The sequence below is a fragment of the Diabrotica virgifera genome, chromosome 3 (genome assembly GCF_917563875.1).
Source record: "Diabrotica virgifera virgifera chromosome 3, PGI_DIABVI_V3a".
Classification (NCBI taxonomy): Eukaryota; Metazoa; Arthropoda; class Insecta; order Coleoptera; family Chrysomelidae; genus Diabrotica; species Diabrotica virgifera.
Window position 1 is genome coordinate 45,051,521 of NC_065445.1, and position 23,494 is coordinate 45,075,014.

Consider the following 23,494-nt stretch of genomic DNA (forward strand, 5'->3'; position numbering starts at 1 on the left):
TCTATATTGATCTTTCCAACTGCCATCCACTTTATTTTTGAAATGTTGACTTTAAGGCCTCTCCGATAGCTTGCTTCACTGACTAGATTTAGTAGTGTCTGAAGATCTTGTAAATTTTCAGCAAGAATGGCTGTATCGTCAGCGTATCTAATATTGTTGATTACTTCTCCGCCTAGCCTTACTCCCTCTTGTCTGTCATCCAAAGCCCCCCTAAAGATTTTTTCAGAGTACAGATTAAAAAGGGTGGGTGATAAAACCCAACCTTGTCGTACTCCACGTTTTATCGGCAGTTTTCAGCCTCTATTCAATTTGGATAGGGGCTACTTGATTGTAATATATGTATTTTAGCAGTCTTATATCGTAGTGGTCAAGTCCTCCTGCCTGCAGGCAATCGAAGAGTGTATCATGTTGTACTCGGTAGAATGCCTTCTCGAAGTCGATGAAACAAACATAAACGTTCTTTCGGGATTCACAACTTTTTTGTAATAGAACGTGGATACAAAATAGTGCTTCTCTAGTTCCTAGACCATTTCTAAATCCAAATTGCTTATTACCCATTCTAGTTTCGCACAGAAGGAATACTCTGTTTTGTAAAATACGTAAAAGTATCTTGAGTGTGTGACTCATCAAACTGATTAGTCTAAAATCGCTGCATTTGGTGGGCCTGCTTTTCTTTGGTAATGTTATAAAAAGTGACTCCAACCAATCATCTGGTATTTTTCCTTCGTTGTAAATTTTGTTAAAGAAAGTAGTCAAGTAGGTAATGTTTTTCTCATCTAAAAGTTTAAGTAGCTCAATAGGGATTTGATCTGGTCCAGGTGCTTTATTGTTTTTGGCTTGGTGTATTGCTTTTATGACTTCTGACTTCAGTATACTGGGACCTCTGTTAACCCGCCAGTGGTCGCTATATGAGATTTTCTCTCACGGTTTTAGAAAATTGAGCACAACTTTTTTTCTGGGAAAATATACGCGCTGTAGTTCCTTCTAGTCTCCTAACTATCCTTCCTTGACAATCTAATAGACTCGTCCGCTCAGATAGTGACTCAGTTTACTTAGTATCACCATATTGTTGAGTCAGTGCGCTTCATGTGAGAGATTCTATCATCAAGCGACCACTGGCGTCACCAACTGTGTATAAAAATTAATTTTATTTTTCCCGTTAAAACGTGAAATAATATCCTTTTATGATGTAATAAAAGGCGCCCTGGATGTGGTCGATGATATGAAAATCCTATATTCTGTTTCACGGGTTAGTTGTAGATGGTCACTTACCATATATTTTTCAATGTTAAATATTGGCGGCATCAATAGTCACATTTTATATAAAGATAATAATAATAAAACAGAAAAACGTTGTGTCTTTTTAAAGCAAATGGCTTTATAGTTGATGAAAGCTCATCTTTTTATAAAATTTTGTAAAGAAATGCAAAAGTTGGATATGTGAGAGAAAATCACACGCGCGACCACTCGCGTAACAATTTACCTAGCGACCAATGCCGGGTTAATTGGTTGTCACAGGTAGTATTTGGAGATTTTTCTCGAGAAGCATGGTCAAAAAGGTCACTGATGTGTCTCTCCCATTCTTTGCACTGTTGTTCGTGATCACAAATTTTTCCGTCTTCGGTTTTAAATACGTGAGCATTTTTCTGTGAAGGTATCTTCAGCATCGTCTATGAATTCACATTTCCAATGCTTCAATTCTGTTCATGATAGATACTCTCAGCGTCCACACTTCTGCGTAGTTGAACCTTCTTAGTACTTCTTCATTAGTTTTTCTTGATGTGAAGGTATCTTCAGCATTCCTCTATGAATTCTTATTTCCAATGCTTCAATTCTGTTCATGATAGATACTTTTAGCGTCCATACTTCTGCGCCGTATAAAAGTACAGACCAACCATAGCACTTAACCATTCTTTGTCTTATTTCTAAACTGAGATGATTATTGCAAATAATTGACTTCATTTTCCTAAAAGTAGTTTTAGTCGTTGCTATTCTACGCTTTATTTCTATGTCTAGATCTAGTTATTTCGTTACCAAAGTTTCCAAATATGTCATTTTATGAACTTTCTCCACTTGGACTCCTTTTAATTGAAGCTCTTCATCTGAATGTGGGTCACAACTAAAAACTGAAAATTTGGTTGTGTTTAAGTTTATTTTAATGCCCGTTTCCTCTTCTACCTCTTGAATACGATCAAGCAGAATTCGGAGGCCGCATCCTACTAAATGAAGAAAAATGTGCAGCAAATCCATCAGCATATGAAGCAGACTTTGGTTAGCAATCCTTAAAGAAGAAATGAACAACAAAAACATACCAATAATAGAGGATAGCAAAACGTGAAGCATATATCTCCATCATAAACTACACATATGCAACTCACAATACATAAAACTCAACTTACAACTTTTTTACTCCAAAAAACTCATTATTGTGAACAATCCCAAACATAGAATTACATAACACAAAGAATAATCAGATTTTTGATGTATCACAGAGCATAAAAACATCAACCCTCATAATATATACAGGGTGTCCCGAAAAGATTGGTCATAAATTATACCACAGATTCTAGGGTCAAAAATAGGTTGATTGAACCTCACTTACCTGTATACAATAGTGCACATAAAAAAAGTTACACCCCTTTGAAATTACAAAATGAAAATTAATTTTTTTTCATATATCGAAAACTCTTACAGATTTTTCATTGAAAATGGACATTTAGCATTCTTATGCCAGCAGCATCTTAAATAAAAATTTAAGTGAAATTTGTGTACCCCATAAAAAATTTATGGGGGTTTGGTTCCCTTAAACCCTCCCAAACTTTTGTGTACGTTCCAATTTAATTATTAGTGTGGCACCATTAGTTAAACACACTGTTTTTAAAACATCTTTGCCTCTTAGGACTTTTTCGATAAGCCAGTGTTTATCGAGATATTTTGAATATTTATCGAATCCACCACATATTTTTATATGGTTAACTACGATTATAGAGACCTGTTAATAATCTGAAAATGTATTTATAATTTACATTTTTAGGTATATTTTGAAAAAGAAGCCACATCTCGATAAAAGGTGACTTATTAAAAAAAGACTAAAAGGCAAAACAGTTTTAAGAACACTGTGTTTAACCAATGGTACCACAATAATAGCTTAATTAGAACGTACACAAACATTTGGGGGGTTTAAAGGAACAAAACTCCCATAAAATATTTATGTAAATATATTAAAAAAGAAGCCGTATCTCGATAAAAACTCGCTTATCGAAAAAATAATGAGAGGCAAAAAAGTTTTAGAAACGTTGTGTTTAACTAATGGTACCACAATAATGAATTAATTAGAACGTACACAAAAGTTTGGGAGGGTTTAAGGGATCAAAACCCCCATAAAATTATTTTGGGGTGGACAAATTTCACTATAATTTTGTTTTAATATGATCCTGCCATAAGAATGATACATGCCCATTTACAATAAAAAATCTGTAATAGTTTTCGATATACATATTGAAAAAAATCGATTTTCATTTTGTAATTTCAAAAAGCTGTAACTTTTTTTATGAGCATATTTGTACTAAGGTAAGTTAGGTTCAATCGAACTATTTTTGACTCCAAAATGTGTGGCGTAATTTATGACCAATCTTTTCGGGACACCCTGTATTTCCAACCTTGGCGGTTCTACAGGGCCAAATTGGGGCAACTGGGGCAGTGCCCCAGGGCTCCCGAGCAAGGGGGCCCGCAGAGTCTCTCGTTTGGTTGGCGTGCATAGATTTTAACGACGAAAATAATATTTATTTAAAAGCCGATCCCAACGAAATATTTTCAAATGACACAATTTTAAAAACACCTTACAGGGGTACCCTAGATCTCAACATAAAGTTTTAATTTTTCACTGGGAAATTAGTTTTTTTGACTAAAATGCAATTTGAATAGAACATGGGACCCTGAGGCCTGAGCTAAGCCGGGGCCTCCAAGACGTTAACATAAAAATTTAAATTATTACTTAGGAACTTAGTTATTTCGGCGTAATTAAACCTAAATGACATTGGAAGAGGGGACTGGGCTAAGCTGGGGCCCCGAGACCTTTTGTAAAGATATAAAGAGGTCCTAGATACGACAAGTCTAGGAACGGATGCCTCAGGGGAGTATTTAATCGCCCATTCCATATATAATATACTATATTTATAAACTAAAATAACAATATGTAGGTACAAAAAATTTCAGTCATGAAATGCATTAAAATGCGTTTTCAAGGAGTTAAATATCAAACATTTTTCCGGATCCCCCTACCATCCGGTAGGGGGCATCCAGGTCACGTTTGCCCCGGGGCCCCCAACATCGCTCTTATGGCTCTGCGGTTGTACACACCTCATGGAAAAATTCCACTTTTTTATAACGATTTCCGGAGTGGTTATGGAAACGTTAAGTATTTTAGGTAAAAATATGTAATTGTCATTACAACCTAACTAACGCTAATCCCATATAAACATAACATTATGTTTTATTTATTTTAGATTTTAAATAAACAATTTCTAATAATCAATAATCAGTTTTGTATTATAAGTTTATATTATTATAGACCAGGGCGGATGTGTGAAAAAACGTCTATTTTTGGATGTGCGAGGTGGCATTCGGATTTTTGCAGATAAAGTTAGGTGACAACTTCAACAATAACAATTGACTTAGGCTCCTACTCAAATATGCCCGGAACATTATTAAAAAAAATTAAATATTTAAAAATTTCGAAAAATATCGATTTTTTTCTGCTTTCATTGCTCATAACTTTAAAACGATTCATTTTGAAACAAAAGTCGTAAGGAAACAAAATAAAGACAATTGAATTTTGAATGATAAACGACTGGTTAAAAATGTCTTACATTATTACCCTTTCTGCAAAATACCAATAAATACAAAATAAGGGGGCAAAATAAGCCTGTTCTTATTTAATGTTTTTCAACCACTTTGGTTGCACTTACAACTTTCGTAATTCGCTTAAAGAATTTTTACAACATACTTAAATTGTTCACCAAATTTCATTAAAATCGACCTGATAGATTTTGCAGAAAAATTTTGCAATCTAAATATTATTTTAAAAGTTCAAATTTTTTAAAAACTTCCTGAAGAAAAAGTAGACCGTTTAGAAGATTCCTCATTTTTTTACATATAAATAGGTTTTCTATCTATCCAATTCACTTTACAGAATTAAAATCGGATTATTTAAGCGGTCTCAGCACTGTTTTAAAATTATAAACAATTTTTGGCTTATAAACAAATACAGTGAGGACGTTTGAGTTGGCATAAATTCATTTTCTCGAGAATAGGCGTCTCTGGAGATAAATCCCAAAACAGATAAATTCTATTTTTTTGGTATATATATCATACTAGTGACGTCATCCATCTGGGCGTGATGACGTAATCGATGATTTTTTTTTTAAATGAGAATAGGTACCGTGTGATAGCTCAATCGACAAGCTATTCAATTTTGTATTCATTAATATAAACATTAATATAATTATTTATACAGGGTTTGAATTAAAAATTTTTTTGAATTAAATGAATTCCAATATTTAGATTACGTCATTACACCCAGATGGATGACTTCACTTGTTTGCTCTGAACCCTTTTTCTTCGTTGGAGGACTGTAAAAAGCCAACGAGGGTATTCAGCACTTTTCGTGATGTCCTATCTTTTTTGCACAATGGTTTCTGCTGTAGGAAATTCACAAGGTTTAAAGATGGTTTGATAGGTTCTTTATTTCAGCGCATTCCACAGCACTAAGCGAACGTAGATTCCACAAAAATATATTTTTTCTCGTTGAAATTATTTGATAGATATGATATTTAATTTTCTGACTGTTGCTCTGGGTTACCGATTCCAAAAACTACTCGTCCCCCGTGAAATAGTATACGTACTTGTTTTACTTTAATTTATATTGACAATTTAAAATATTTTATACAAATTAGGATCGAACATACCGCCGCCCTTGAAGTTATATAGGGATACACTTCAATAAAGAAAGGTAGTGACTAATTACTTAAAAATCGGCTCGCTTAGGCTGTGGCTTGCAGAATTACAATGACTTATTATACAATACTTATACATACATACCTAAATACTACATAAATGAAAGAAAATTTAATAGTTGTTTCGGTTAAAGTAAAAAAAAAAAAAAAATAAAAATAAGAACCGAATGTTTATTGTTCATGGGGTAACGGGCACAGTTTAGTAATGCTACGTTTGATAGTTCCATTTGGGGTAGCGACGCTCACGACGCGCACAAGTCCGTCTTTGCCAGGATGAAGAGCACTTATACGTCCACGGGACCATTGATACGGAGGAAGACCATCATCCTTCAGGAGCACCATCTGTCCTTGTAATTTGGCCGTGTCTTTGCTATATCTCCACTTTTCTCGTTGCTGCAGAGTATGCAAGTATTCATTTTTCCACCTCGACCAAAAGTGCTGCATCATACGCTGCAAGAGCTCAAATCGGGTGAGCCGGTTGATCGGAAAATCCTCATAGTCTATAGCAGGAACCATGTTAAGCGGATGACCAATGAGAAAATGGCCTGGAGTCAGCACTTCCATATCATTGGGATCGTTGCTCATAGGAAACAGGGGTCGAGAATTTAATACACCTTCAATCTGAACTAAAAGAGTATATAATTCCTCATAGGATAAAGGATTGGAATTGTTTATAATACGGTACAAGTGAGTTTTTATTGATTTTATGGCACTCTCCCATAGCCCCCCAAAGTGTGGAGATCTGGCAGGAATGAAATGCCATGTTATTTTATTTTCTTGAGAAAAATCTCGGATGGCATTTGTTTTTAATACATTATATATACCTTGCAGCTCGTTGTTAGCTCCAGTGAAATTTGTACCATTATCTGAATACAAATCGGTGCATAGACCTCGTCTCGCAACAAAACGTCTTAAGATGCTCAAGAAGCATTCCGAAGTTAATTCACTAGCTAATTCAATGTGAATCGCTTTAGTAGTTAAACAAACGAATACGCAAATATATGCCTTAGTAAACCGACGATTTCGAAATTTCGATTCCTTAAGTTTGAATGGTCCAGCGTAGTCGACGCCAGAGCGCGCAAAGGGATGAGAGATATTGACTCGAGAGGGTGGTAAATCCCCCATTAAATTGTCCATGGGTTGAGCATTGCTTCTAAAACATGGAATACATTTACGAAGAACATTTCTGACCACATTTCTACCGTTTAATGGCCAAAAGGATTGTCTGACGAAGGATAGCGTCGCCTGGGCTCCAGGATGAAGGTTTCGCTTATGCTCATAAAATATAATTAATTCTGTCAGAGGATGCTTATGTGGAAGTAAAACCGGATGTTTAGCTGAGAATTGGATAGAAGCGTGTCTTAAGCGACCTCCCACCCTGATTATGTTTAGGTCGTCAAGGAATACGTTCAGAGAGCTTAATTTGCTGGAAGGTTTGACTTTACCATGAGACTTTAATTGGTGAATATCCTCAGGAAAGCTTTCTCTCTGAACGTGTCTAACAAGATGATGTGTGCTTTGGACCATCTCCGTTAAGGTGAGATCTCCAATTATCCGGAATTCCCTTGAAGTCTTGGCGTTGTAGATAAATCGAAAACAATAGGCCAGAACGTTCCGAAGTTTAGTATAACTAGAATATCTATTAACTAGTGAAGATATTAAGATTGAATGAGATACTTGAGATGATAGAACAATAGATTTTGGATTAAGTTCCATTAAATCGAGATCAGGAGTATGAGCTGTGAAGTTCGATATATGATTGTTTGAGGGCCAAGTATCCTGAGATTGCAACAAAAATGAAGGTCCATGCCACCATAAATCACATTCATGCAATTCGGACGGACTAGCTCCTCTAGATATTATGTCGGCAGGATTTACATTGGAGGGTATATGATGCCACTCATCTATTTTTGTCAATTGCTGGATTTCGGATACACGATTGCATACGAATGTTTTTAAAGTGCGAGGTTCAAGACCCAACCAGCATAGAACAATTGTGGAGTCGGTATAGAAATAAATTTTTGAGAAAGTAAGTTCTAAAGATTCGATTACGTTTTTAGTTAGGCGAGCAAGAGTAAGTGCTCCACACAATTCCAGTCTAGGTAGTGAAATAGCCTTTAACGGAGCAACACGTGATTTAGCGCACAGTAAATTGCTAAGTATACGACCATGTATATCAATAGATCGTACATATATGCAAGCTCCATATGCATTTATTGAACTATCGGAAAAGCCATGTAGCTCAATGTAAATAGTATCTTTCGTGGTGACTTGACGAGGTATATTAAAAGAATTAACGAGAGTAAAGTTGTCTATAAACGATTTCCAGATCTTATAGAGTTCGACAGGAATAGGATCATCCCAGTTAAGTCGCTGAATCCATAATTTTTGCATTAGAACTTTTGCTTGAACGATCATGGGCCCAAGGCAACCTAGAGGATCAAAAATAGAAGCTATGGTTGATAGGATTGTCCTTTTTGTAATAATGGATGGATTTGCTGTTATCCTTGTATTGTAGATAAATGAGTCAGTTAAAGAATTCCACGATATGCCAAGAGTTTTACTGTTTGGTGAATCTGTTATTATATATTCTTCTTTGTGATCGTCTACATTTATATCTGATAGCAGGGCCGTACTGTTTGATGAAAATTGTCTTAGATTGAAGCCATAGGAACTTAATATTGAAGTTAAGTTTCGACGAAGAGAAATCAAGTCTTGTTCAGTTGAAGCACCTGTGACCACATCATCGACATACGTATCTAGGTTGAGCTTACGACTTTCTTCAGGAAATGTAGCCAAAGAATGTATAGAAATTTCCTTTAAGCATCTAGTAGCTAAATATGATGAGCTTGCCAAGCCGTATGTCACAGTGTTTAACTGATAGATGGTAATTTCTTGGGAAGGATCATTTCGCCATATCACGCGTTGAAGGTTACGCTGTGCTGGTTCGACCAGTACTTGTCGATACATTTTGGCAATGTCACCGGTAAATACGAAGTTGTGCTGTCTAAATCGTAGCAATATGGAAAAAAGATCGCTTTGAACAACAGGGCCCACCTTGAGTGTATGATTTAGTGATATGCCGGTAGAAGTGGGACACGAGGCATCAAAAACGATACGAGTTTTAGTGGTAAGACTATCATTCTTTTCGACAGCATGATGAGGCAAATAATACAAAGGAGAAGAATCAGGTTCAAGATCCGAAATTTTAGACATGTGTCCAAGCTCGATGTACTGTGACATAAATTCGCAATAGGCTTGTTTTAGAATGGGATTTTTCTGAAGCTTCCTTTCGATTGATAGAAATCGTTTAAAAGCTATGTCATAAGATTTGCCTAGTTGTGCAATTTGAGGTTTAAGAGGAAGACTCACTTGAAAACGTCCAGTGTCGTCGCGAATTGTGGTACATTGAAAATGGACTTCACATTCTTCTTCTTCCTTAGTGTATTTAGAAGGAATCGTAATATAATTCTCTTCAATTTTCCAGAATTTTTCGATACAGGCCTGAAGAGGATCGGCCGATAAAAGAAAGCAAGAACTGGGACCAGAATGGTAGCAATAAGCTTGTGAAGGAACTGGGCCACTAACTACCCACCCCAATTTCGTTTGTTGTAAAAATGGTTGACCTTTATTACCCTTTATTTGTCCAGAACCCATGAGATTAAAAAATAAACCTGCACCAATGAGTAGGTGTACTTCAGAAGGATCGTAGAACTGAGGGTCAGCTAATGTGATATTATTGGGTATATTAATATAAGAAGGGTTGATTGAATGCTGTGGTGTTAGATCGGTTATTTGATTAATTACGAGAGCAGGCATTTTGAAAGTGAAATCTCCGTTTAAAGATTTTACTTCTAATTTTACACGTTTAGTAAGTGAAGTTGTAACGTGATTTATACCTGTTATAGGTAGGTTAACATGTTCATATGGAAGATTTAGTTTCTCAAATAGTTCTTGAGTAATAAAATTGGATTGGCTTCCACTATCTAAGATGGCTCTGGCCAGTGTGGGTTGCCGATTTTTGTCAAATGTTTTTACTACAGCAGTAGCTAACAGTATGAATGAATTGGGATTTTGATTAAATGAATATAAGTTACAGGATGTCTCTGGTTGTCTAGAAGTGCTAGGATTATTTTGATGAGATTGGGGAAGATTAGATGTGGAAGATATATGGTTTTTATTATGATTTTGCGACTCGGATTGAGTTCTATGTAAAAGGCTATGGTGTTTATTTTGACAAGTCTTACAAAAGTAGCTAGATTTACAATCCAAAGTTTTATGTCCGGACCTTAAGCAATTGGTGCACAGATGAAGCTCCTTTGCTTTTGCAAAACGGTCCGGTATCGGCATGGCATGAAACTTAGAACAAGAGTAGATAAAATGGTTATCTGAGCATAAACTGCACCTTGGTGGCACTTGAGCTAATGCGGTAAGGGTTGAAGATTTGTCAGATGACTTGACATTATGCCAATCTCTTTTATGAGATATCTTTTGGTCGCATTTTTGTTCAACAGATTCTAAAATTTTACACCTTTCTGATAAAAATTTTAAGAAGTGTTTCACATCGGGAGATTGCTTTCCTGCTGAGACTCTTTCCCATTCTTTTCGAGAATTGATGTCAATTTTGGATGTTAAAAGATATATTAGAATGGTACTCCACTCGAAAACGCGTTCCCCTAAGTTTTCCAAGGATTTGAAATGGTTGACGAAAGTGTCTAAAAGTTTTCTCAAGGAACGAGACGACTCATCTTTAGTAGGACTTAGCTCGAAGATGGATTTGACGTGAGCATGAATAATTGCCCTTTTGTTTTCATAACGGTCGCACAATAGATGCCAAGCCGTTTCATAATTTGCTTCGGTTGCGGAGAGTGCTCCAATAATTTGAGCGGCTTCTCCCTTTAGACTGGATTTAAGATAATAAAATTTTTCGATTTTATGAATAGTAGGATTGTTCTCAATAAGTGCCTCAAAGGTTTCTTTGAAATTTGTCCAATTTTCATATGTGCCAGAATATATGGGCAAAGGGATTGGTGGTAAATATGAATTAAGACGATGAGAGTTGAGCATTGGCGAAGATGACATGGATGAAGATGACCCATGAATGGGTGGTTGCTCCGTTGATGTGGGATTGAGAAGTAATGTTGCTTTAGCTACTAAGGCATAATATTTGCTTTCGAACTCTCCTCGTTCATCATCTTGATTGCCGAGGTTAGAGGTTGTATCAAATAAACAAATACGTTCAATGTCACACTGTACCTTTTCAAACTCAACAACTGACTCCTTTAAGGCATCCAGACGCGCTTGTAATTCAAGACGGATTGTGTCAGATAAAGGAGTTACACATTTTTCAAGGAAAGTGTTAAAACGAGTCACTGTGGATTTAACAGTGCCACGACGAGCTACAAGATGTTTAAGGTCTTCAGCACTAGCCATTTTTATCAATTAATTAACGCTAATAGGTTTGAGAGAAGGTTATAAATTTACTGTGTTTTGTGGAATATACTAATTAATAAGAATATTGCTAGCTATTAGTTGCAGTACCAAGTTAAAATAAGTAGATAAGCTAAGTAAGCAATAAAAAATAAATTGTTGAAGATGTGGATTAGGTATAAGGATGATACGGCTATGTTGGGCCAAATATTAATAATGCTTAGGATGTCTTTATTATAAGTAAATTGATTTGAAATGCGTTGATTATATTATAATTAAACGATATTCCCTTCGATGGGTGCTGCTATGGTAGGCTGGTTGTTGTATATTATGTATTAATTAATATGATTAATATTGTAGATTATTATACAAATAATATCTGATAACGTTTATTTCAATATTTAGATATGTTAATTAGCTTAAAGAAGTAAGTTTTTTTTTTTTTAAGATATAAATCCAAAAATTATAATTTGTTTTTAAAGAAATGTGCCAAATGTTTAATATTTTGTATGATAAAGTAGAAAGAATATGAACTAAAACAAAACCATATGCCAATAAATTATGTACTCTCAAAGCAAGATTAAAATAAGTGAATCAAATATTCTAACCTTACTTCTCGATGCTGCAAGCTGTAGGTACCAAATTCAGACGAAGGGATCGATGTTTTCTTCGGGTGTCAAAAAATCCGGACGAAGTAGACCAATGTTTGCTCTGAACCCTTTTTCTTCGTTGGAGGACTGTAAAAAGCCAACGAGGGTATTCAGCACTTTTCGTGATGTCCTATCTTTTTTGCACAATGGTTTCTGCTGTAGGAAATTCACAAGGTTTAAAGATGGTTTGATAGGTTCTTTATTTCAGCGCATTCCACAGCACTAAGCGAACGTAGATTCCACAAAAATATATTTTTTCTCGTTGAAATTATTTGATAGATATGATATTTAATTTTCTGACTGTTGCTCTGGGTTACCGATTCCAAAAACTACTCGTCCCCCGTGAAATAGTATACGTACTTGTTTTACTTTAATTTATATTGACAATTTAAAATATTTTATACAAATTAGGATCGAACATCACTAGTATAATATTTATGCCAATAAAATAATAATTTAAAAACAAAAATCAATCTGTTTCGGGATTTATCTCCAGAGTCGTCCATTGTCAAGAAAATTAATTCATTCCAACTCAAATGTCCTCACTGCATTTGTTTATTAGCCAAAAAATTGTTTATAATTTTACAACAGTGCCGAGGTCGCTTAAATAATCCGATTTTAATTCTGTAAAGTGTATTAGATAGGTAGAGAACCTCTTTATATGTGAAAAAATTAGCAAACTTCTAAATGGTCTACTTTTTGTTCAGAAAGTCTTTAAAAAATTTGAACTTTTAAAAAAAAAATTAGATTGCAAAATTATTATGCAAAATCTATTAGGTTGATTTTAATTAAATTTGGTGGATGGTTTAAGTATGCCGTAAGAATTTTCTAAGCGAATTATGAAGCTTCTAAATGCAACCAAAGTGGTTGAAAAACATTGAATTAAAAAAAAGTCTTTTTTGCCCCCTTATTTTCTATTTATTGCTATTTTTCAGAAAGGGTAATAATTAAAGACATCTTAAACCAGTCGTATATTATATAAAGATCGATTATCTTTATTTTCTTTCCGTACGACTTTGTTCTAAAATGAATGGTTTTAAAGTTATAAGCAATGGGAGTAGAAAAAAATCGATATTTTTCGAAATTTTTGAATATTTAAATTTTTTCTAATAATGTTCCGGGCATATTTGAGAAGGAGCATAAGTCAATTATAATTATTGAAGTTGTCACCTAACTTTATCTGCAAAAATCCGAATGCCACCTTTCACATCTACCTCAAAACAGATCCGCCCTGTTCTATTAGATGTTTCGTTTATTTTTAAATTAATTGTTGAGTACCTACTGCATTTTCTCTAACAATTAAATATTAAAATACCAGCAATAATGAGTTTTTGTTATTTAGAACTACCACCTACCTGAAATATTTATTAGCTGATGATTAAATTTTTGATTGCCTTTAAGGTCCATTAATTTTAATTTTTGGTAAAAAAAAAATTAAACAGCCTTAGGGATATGTTAATGAAGATATAATTTCCTAATTACATGAACACACCGCTTTGATTTTTCTCGGCTTAATTAATTTTTAATAGAGACATTATGCATTATTTATAGTATGTCATTTTAATTGCTCATATTGGTTATGTCTTTATCGTGAATAACATGGAAACAGGTTAAAGAACTACGTCTTAATTTGGTCATAACTTATATAACAGTATTAAGGTAAAAAATTATTCCGTTAAGGTAAAATTGTAAATGTCGGATAACTTCTTATCGAAGTTTTGTACAAGAACTCTTTGGTACCTGTGTCTAACAAATATGTATGTAGTCTAGTCGCAACATAGAGGTCCCGTGGGCACTTTTAGGTCGCCGCGATTTGATGGTGGTATTATAGGTTTTTTGGGTCGCTGAATCCAATGGAAGTGTTCTGGAAGCCCAAATGTGGTGCGTTTAATTGTTATTAACAAATTATGGTAAAATTAGGTGTTTTTCAGGAATTATTAGGAGCCTTGTAAATGAATTGATAGTGTTAAAGTCTTTTCTGGTGTGTTTTTGGTCGCTGAATCGAATTCGGCTAGTCGCGATTACTCAAAATATCGCACACCTAGTTCAATAGTGCCACAAGTGCAAAACACAATATTCTCGAGAAATGAGCAAAACGTTCTGTAGCAAACGCGTTATGTCCTGTAAATAATTTATTTTGAGAATGACTGGCTTCGAAATTACAATTTAGGTAGCACGATATATAGTCCAGGTCGCATCTGTTTTGAGATGGACGTTGAGAGGTGACTCAAATTTTTTTGCAGAAATTGCTTGAATATAAATCAAATAATAATATTTGAGTTATCCTCCCTCTCAAAAAGGTCCGGAACATTGTTTAAATAATCAAAATGTCAAAAAATTAAGAAAAAATTCGATTTTTTTCTTCGTTTTTTGATTATAACTTTAAAACTATTCATTTCCGAGAAAAGTTGTACTGACGTAAAAGTTGCGTAATTAGATTTCCAATAATACAGAATTGATTAAAAATTTAAAAAATAGTCACCCTAGTTGCAAAATAGCAATAATTGCGAAAAAGAAACATACAAAAACAAGTATTCGCATTTTACGTTTTTCAACCATTTATGCTACACTTAGGACCTTCATATTTCGCCCAGAAAAACTTAATGATACATTGAAATAATGCTGTAAATTTCATTCAGATCGGTTCAATAGATTTTGCAAAATAAATTTTGCAATGCAGCTTTCGCAAAAAGAATTCCCTTTTGCAAAATGTTACAGGACTGAAAATAAAGCAGATAGCAAGTTGAATTTTTTTTTCCTTATAGAAGTGTATTGTACCTTCCATTTGCAATTTGCAAAATTAAAATGAATTAATTACCACGGCGTCAGAAATTTTTTTAAATAAACATTAATTTTTGGTGTTACGCGCAGGAGAGCGGTGTTCGATTCACACAAGTTGATTTCCACCAAAATTTTTTCCAATCTTTATCTAATATATTATTTTCTTACTCTATATTTTGTTGTATTTTAATATTTTAATTCCACAAAAATCAAACTAATTTTATTATTGTTTGTGAAATATTGTTTAAACAATTGCATATGTTTAAAAATAATAAACTTTTATTATCTAAGTTAAAATATATAAACAAAGAAAGTTTTTGCTAATAAAAGTGTTATTTCAAAGGATAAAGTATGTGTTTTTATTTTGCAATAAACAAATTTATTTATTTATATCGAAATGTAATAAAAATTAAAATGTATCAATTATTATCAAAGGTCATTGGAATGCTCAATCAGAGCAAACTATCCGCTGTCCTGCGCGTAGCACCAATAATTAATGTTTATTTAAAAAAATTCCTGACGCCGTGGTGTTAATCGATTTTAATTTTGCAAAATTGAAAATGAAAGGTACAGTAAACTTCTACACGCAAAAAAAATTTCAACTTGCCATCTGCTTTATTTTCAGTCCTGCAACATTTTGAACAAATGACTTTTTTTTGCGAAAGCTGGATTGCAAAATTTATTTTGCAAAATCTATTGAACCGATGTTAATAAAATTTACAGTATTGTTTTACTGTATCATATAGTTTTTCTGAGTGAAACATGAAGGTCCGAAGTGTAGCATAAATGGTTGAAAGACGTAAAAGGCAAATACTTGTTTTTGTATGGTTTTTTCGCAGTTATTGCTATTTTGCAACAAGGGTGACTATTTTTTAAATTTTTAACCAATTGTATATTGTAGGAAATTTAATTACGCAACTTTTATGTTAGTGCAACTTTTCTCGAAAATGAATACTTTTAAATTTATAATCAAAAAACGAAGAAAAAAATCGAATTTTTCCTTCATTTTTTGACATTTTGATTATTTAAACAATGTTCCGGACCTTTTTGAGGGGGAGGATAACTCAAATATTATTATTTGATTTATTTTCAAGCAATTTCTGCAAAAAAATTTGAGTCACCTCTCAACGTCCAAATGTACCAATATTTTTACCGATGCGCCCTGGTCTAATAGAGTTATTCGCTGGATCTTATTACAATTTATTAAAAATAAAACGTTATTATGATTTTGATAGTTATGGCGATATTGCATTGTGAAGAAAGTCATTTATAAAACGATACCTAGGAGATACGGCGGCAATATAATGAAAAAAGCAATTGATTTTTGCAGTTGTGGCGGTATTGAATTACATCGGTTGTATTGTGGCAGTGTATATTATCGCCACATCTCCCAGTTATGGCCATATTGCATTTTCAAAACCTCCAAAAACCCTACAGTGAAATACCGAAGTAACTTACTTTATACTTATCCAAAACAATATTTTAGTTCAGGCTGTATTGAATTAGATGGGCCATTATATAGGCAATATTTTACAGCCTTAATCCAAAATTCGAATTGTTTGCAGTTGTGGCACAATTGAACTAGGTGTGCGATATGTTCTTATTTTGTTATTAACAAAATAATTGTTTACTCGCCGAAAAGCTCGAAATGCGCTATCTACAACATGTTTGTTGTCTTTTTCTTAATATTTTTATACGCTAAATCGTCTGCCGCTAGTCGTGATAGCTTAAACCACGTTCCGACTTTGCTATTAATAAATTATTGCAAAAATAACGGTTTATAGTACGTTCACTCACGATTTTTGCTCTAGATTAAAAAAAAACCACTTGGATTGACATGAAATTTGGCATACACGTAGCTAACATGTCAAACAAAACAAGTGATATTGTGCCGATGTCTGCTTTTACCCTGGGGGTGACTTTCACCCCTTTTCGGGGGTGAAAAAATAAATCTTTAAAATAAGTCCGGAAGTGGACACACATTAATTCTAATTCTAAGCAACTTTTGTTCTATACAGTTTTTTCACTAAGTCAATACTTTTTAAGTTATTTGTGTTTTTTTGTTGAAAAATTAACATATTCACTCGCAAATAACTCAAAAATATTGACTAACTGAAAAAACGCTTTGGAACAAAAGTTGCTTAGAATTAATCAGTTTATCCAATTCCGGATTTATTTTAATGGTTTCTTTTTTCACCGTCAGAACGGGGTGAAACTCACCCCCAGGGTAAAAGCACACATCTTCAAAATATCATTTGTTTTGGTTGACATGTTAGCTACGTGCATGCCAAATTTCATGTCATTCCAGGTGGATTTTTAAAATTAAGAGCAAAAACCGTGAGTGAACGTAGTATAAACCATTATTTTTGCAATAATTTATTAATAACAAAGTCGGAACGTAGCTTAAGCTATCTCGACTAGTGACAATCGATTTTGCTTATAAAAATACTATGAAAAAGACTACAAACTTGCTGTAGATAACGTATTTCGAGCTTTTCGGCGAATAAACAATTGTTTTGTTATTAACAAAATAAGAACACATTTTGAGTAATCGCGACTAGTCGCATTTGATTCAGCGACCAAAAATACACCAGACAAGACCTTAGCACTATCAATTTATTTACAGGTCTTCTAATAATTCCTGTTAAACACCTCATTTTACTAGAACTTGTTAATAACAAATAAACGCACCACATTTGGGCTTCCAGACCACTTCCATTGGATTCAGCGACCCAAAAAACCTATAATACCACCATCAACTCGCGGCGACCTAAAAGTGTCCACAGGACAACTATGTTGCGACCAGACTAAACTTCTTTTGAAGAAATTGGTGATAATATGTAATAAACAAAATATGAACAAGATTAAACATAATTTTTTACTTATAAACAATGTGAGATCGCTAGAGGTCCCGTCATTTGGGATGGCACTAATTTGCAAATTATTGCACGTGTATAGAAGCTAAATTTGAAGTTTCTTCCTAAGCTACGCCTTAGCATTAAATAATTTTAATACACAGTAATACAATTTCAATGTCAGTAACCAATCACTAAATTAAAGACGGTTTTTAGACCATTTTTAGATGCGCCATAATATGCCAATTAATGCCTTTCCAAGGGACGCATATTTACAGATGCTCCTATACGACGGCATCAGAGTGCTGAAATCAGTTAGCCTTTTATGTACACTATTACGCTACAAACCTTCATTGATTTAGGCACCTATTAAATTATAAGATATCTAAAAAAACGCATACAGAAGTAAAAACTTCAAATTATATTCTGGTATAAAATTGTTTATTAAAACTATCTAAAAAGTCATCCAAATGGATTGCAAAACGTTTTCGTTCTAATTCAGAACATCTTCAGTGCATTCTGCAGAGTAGTTTGAAACTAGCACACTATTTAAAGTGGTAACCCCATAATATATGGTTTACATATTTTATATTAGTAGAATATGTTGACTAAAAGTCGATGTTATTAGATATAATGAAATGCATGCCTAAAGGGCAGCATGCTTCCCTGCTCGAAAATGCTAGGAGGTACTTGCCAGTTAAATGGGCACAGACCAAGTTTAGCGAAATTGAACAGGAAGCGAAAACTTTCTTTTGTGAAAGCGAGGATGTCTTAAACATCTACTATACAACTGACCTTTAAAGAATAAAGAAAAGAAAAACATTTTTAGATGAAGCAGGTAAAAGTCAAACAATTTTAAAGGGGCAAGACAGATTCAAATTTGAGGTGTTTACTGTTATATGCGACAATATTCCTCAACATCTTTTAAAGAAATTGAATGCTACAAGGAACATCTCATCTTTTAAATGTTTTTTACTCTAGATAAAGAAGAAGTCAAGACGTCAATTAATACTTTATGCGAGAAATATAAAAACGATGTTGATGAAACCAAAGAGAACTTGCATAATGAAATTACCCATTTTGTAACGTTATGCCAAAATTAGAATAAACATACAATTTATGAAAAATTTGATGTCATCCAGGATGTAAAGGCAACTCTTCCCAATATTTTAACTTTACTGCAAATTTATTTGACGATACCAATTTCTAATGCGTCAGGCGAGCGGTCTTTTTCGGCTTTAAAAAGAATAAAAACATATTTTAAGGTCAAATTTGGGCAAATAAAACCTAGACGCATTATCACTATTGTATATAAAGAATGAAGAACTGGAGAAACTGAATTGTGATAAGTTTGCAAATGCCAAGTCAAGAAAAAAAGTGATCTATTTTTTGTCTTTATGTATTTTTTAGAATATGTCATGAAAAGTTTTGTTTGTCATGTGTTGTTTTGTGGAACTTTCTGTTTTTTATTTATGTTTTTAAATGTATTTTTAGGATTATTTTTTACGTTTGCTATTCTTCTTGATTGTTTAAAAAAATATTTTATGGATTTTACAATAAACCTTTATAGTTAGTGCATGTGTTTTCTTTTTATAAAACTGACAACGAATAGCAATGAAAGGGGCCCCTAAACCTCCAACGCCCAGGGTCCGAAAGTAGGTTAAACCGGCACTGATTGTAGTTAATATATTTTATACTCACCCATCGATCCATAATCCTTATTTAATGAGTCATTCACTAATAAAAACATCGTTGCAATTTTCCTGAAAAATAAAGATAATGTGGTTCTTTTTTTTGTTTTCGTTTAATCTAACATTTACAGTGGAATAAATATACGTGAAATATTTAAATGTTGGACTCCAACATCACTAGACACATAAAAAATAGGGGATGAGACATCTGGGAGCCGCCGTTTCGGCGGGGTCATTTGGACGTCGAGCCAAGTTGACGTCAGCCGTTTCGGCGTCGGCCATTTAGGAGACGGCCATTTCGGCGTCGAAATTAATTGGTAACGTTATAGGTTACTTCTGTCAGTTCAATAATTAGAAAGGTGACTCTAAACTTTACGTTTTTAAGGTTACTGATGTTGCCATAGACACTGTAAAGCTCGCGTTTGTTATAAAACACGCAAGAGTACGATTTATGCACTCTACGGCGTTGTTTAACTACTTAATGCGTTATCCCGTGTTTGACACGGAGCAGCTTGCCGGCAAATTTCGGACTTGCCCGTGTTTCTCACAGGCTGCCTTAGTATAGCGCTATTCAAACCTTTTTTGACTGTTTTTGGTTTATAACTATGAGCAAATACTATTCATTTTACAAGACAACATTGTTAAATTGCCTACGTTTCAAGAAAAACTATTGAAAAGTGTACAAACAAACGTAACACGTAGACGTAGAATAAACATATTCAATTATACAGAGTGAGTTTTATGTATGGAAACACTCAATTATCTCGAAAACGGCTTGCACGATTTTTATAGATTTTGGTAGGTAGGGGTTTTCTAATGCGTTCGATATTATAGTGCTAATTATATTGTTGTCAGATTTTCTGTTTTTCTGCAAATCTAATGAATTTTCTTATTTCAAATGGAACACCCTATATATTTTTTGCGTTTTGAAGTCCTTAAGAAATTCTGATTATTTTTTATTTTATGTTCCCTATATCTTAATGCCATAATTTCGGAGTTATTGCTACATTTATTTTAAATTTTTTTTATTCAAACAAATTATAAAAATCAGTTTTCTTGGTCCAGGTGGATATTATTTTAGGTTCTTTGGATCATTGGGAACAAAAAGGGTCTTTTGTAATTTTTCTCTAAAGTTAATCATTTTGGAGTTTTCAACAATTTAAAACTGAAAAAGATCGAATAATGACGATTTTTAAGGTTCCAAAACACGAGTAAAAAATATAATTTTTGAAATTATAAAGTACCCAAATTCAAGCCCAATTCTTCTTCTGATAGATTGCCATAGGATTTTTTGTCTCTTTTTATTCTAAACATTGATTTTTAATTTTTAATGAAGTGCATATAAGAGGACGGACGATAAGGCTTGAGGTTGAATTTGGGTACTTCGCTGTTTCAAAAATAAAATTGTTTAATTGTGTTCATGAACCTTTAAAATCGTCATTATTCGATTTTTTTCAGTTTTAAATTGTTTTATACCTCGGAAACGATTATTTTAGAGAAAAATTATACAAGATCTTTTTTGTTCCCCATGATCCAGACAACCTAAAATAGTGTTTACCCGGGTCAAAAAATTGATTTTTATAATCTGTTTCCATTTTTTTTAAATAAATGTAGCAATAACTCCGAAATTATGGTATTTAAGTATAGGCAATATAACATGAAAAATTATCAGTATTTCTTAGGGACTTCAAAACACAAAAAATACACAGGGTGTTTCATTTGAAATAAGAAAGTTCATTAGATTTCCAGAAAAACGGAAAATATGACAACAATGTAATTAGCACTATAATATCGGCCGCATTAGAAAACCCATACCTACCAAAACCTATAAAAATCGTGTAAGCCCGTTTTTGAGATAATTGAGTGTTTCCATACATAAAACTCACTCTGTATACACAGACTAAATTTAGAAAAACATCCAGAAAATGAACAACATAAAAGAAGTAATGGATACACATAATGTGTCAACGATAACAAGATTAACATTTCTTGCAATAAAAATAGAAATTGCTTTTTCTTCTCCTTCCTACTTTATAAATAGGCTCAACGCCAGTTTTACTTCGGTTTATGAGCCTCAATTGACATTGTCTGACCATCTTTTCCTCGGTCGTCCCAATGCTCTTCTTCCATTTGGCGATTTATCTCTTGCTATTCATACTATTCTATTTTCTGTCATTCTTTCTATGTGTTGATTCCATTCTATTTTTCTTCTTTTGGTCCACATGTTTATTACTTCTATACCAGAGCTCGCATTTCCTCACTTCTTACTCTGTCTCTTAGAGTTTAGTTTGTTATTTTTCGTAAGACTTTCATTTCTGCTCTTTCCAGAAGTCTTTGTGTTTTCGCCGTATCTGCTCTTATTTCCGCTGTGTACGTCATTATCGGTCTTATTCTTGATTTGTATATCCTGGTTTTCGTTTCCATTGTGAGGTATTTGTTTCTCCAGATTGTGTTGTAGAGACATCCTGCTGCTCTGTTCGCCATGTTCACTTGTTTTGTACTTCTTCTTCCACTTTTCCGTAGCTTGACAGTTTTACTCCCAAGCATTCCATTTTTATCACTTGTTCTATTATTTTGTTATTTACGACCAATTTATATTGTCTCGGTTCCTCTGATATTACTATCTTCTTCTTCTTCTTCCTTGTTGTATGTATGCTTTAAAGCCTATTGCTTCTTCAATATTAGCCTCCTAAATTGTTTAAGTTATCGCACCATCTTTTTCTTGGTCTGCCAATACTTCTTCGTCCATTTGGTGACTTATCTCGTGCTATTCGTACTATCCTATCCTCTGAAATTCTACTAATGTGTTCGTTCCACTTCTGTTTCCGTTTTGTCAGCCATCCATTTATGTCTTCTACATTGCATGATCTTATGTTTTCGCTTCTCTCCCTATTCAACAGACTTTTCTCTGATATTCGTCGGAAAGATAGATATTACTATCGATTTAGTTTTCTCTGTCGAGATCACCATGTTGTATATGAGAGCCATGTCTTAGAAGTATTTAATTAATCTTTGTAGGTCATCTTCATTTTTGAAAACAGGAAAGAGATACAATTTAAATAATTAGAGTAAATAATAACATACCCTTCTAAAGTTTTATTGTGTACAGAAAGACAAACATTAAGGATACATACCGTTATTGCTTTTTTCTTTAAGATATTACCAAAAGTGGTAAACATATCCACACAAATTTACTACACAAATCACACTTCACAAGTCAAATATTCACATTTAATTTATTTTGTTAAATATATTATTAAAGACTTACACTAACAAATAAATAATAAAAAATATTGTCCACGGTATTGAAACCATTATTATACTTAGAATAATAGGTCAAAACATAAATTCTGTAGATTCATGTTTAACTAAACTCATGCGGCAGTAAGCAGTAAACCTGCTGAAATTTCGGACATCGTCGATGGAACTGATAAAATAAAAATGTCGATAAAAACAGGGTTAGATCAAATTAGTTTATCGCCTTTTTACCGGATGTTACAATGTTTTTATTTTTGTAGTTAATTAAAATATTAGCACCGAGGGTATATACAGTGCGTCCATAAAGTAACGCATAAATTCGTTATTTCGTAAACCGGCGACTTTAAGGAAAAATGCCGAAACAGGTCGATTTTTATTTTTAAATTACGATTTTTTGGCATATATATCATCCTCGTGACGTCATCCATCTGGGCGTGATGACGTAATCGATGATTTTTTTAAATAGGAACAGGGGTCACGTGATATCTCATTTGAAAGGGTATTTAATTCTCTACCCAATAATATAAGCATTAACATAATTATTTATACAGGGTGTTCAAAAAACATTTTTTTAATTAAAATAAGTGAGACAAAAAGAAGAATATATGTAATTTATTTTAAATCAAAATGCATTTTACTACTGTCAGCAAAGAGAAAAAAATTTTATTTGACAAATAAACATTGATTTTCGTTTAAACGAAATGTTCAAACTGCCAAGACACAGGTGGGTGGCAGCTTTAATATTGAATTTAAGCGAAAAGCAAAATTTATTTGTCAAATAAACATTTTTTTCCTCTTTTCTGATAACAGTAAAA

At 33.4% G+C, this 23,494-nt stretch overlaps 1 protein-coding gene across 2 annotated transcripts in view; it reads right to left on the minus strand.

Moving 5' to 3' along the window:
* Positions 1-22,835, minus strand: part of LOC114342894 (solute carrier family 41 member 1) — a 348,268-nt gene extending 325,433 nt beyond the window's left edge. For both annotated transcript variants that reach the window (XR_007696712.1, XM_050645087.1), the window contains exons 1-2: positions 22,556-22,835; positions 19,432-19,493 (exon numbers count right to left, since the gene is read on the minus strand). Coding sequence is in view for 1 of the 2 variants with exons in the window: in XM_050645087.1 (XP_050501044.1) it covers positions 19,432-19,480 (49 nt within the window). In the remaining variant the exon portion in view is untranslated. The remainder of the gene's footprint in view (positions 1-19,431; positions 19,494-22,555) is intronic.
* Between the last annotated feature and the right edge of the window lie 659 nt (positions 22,836-23,494).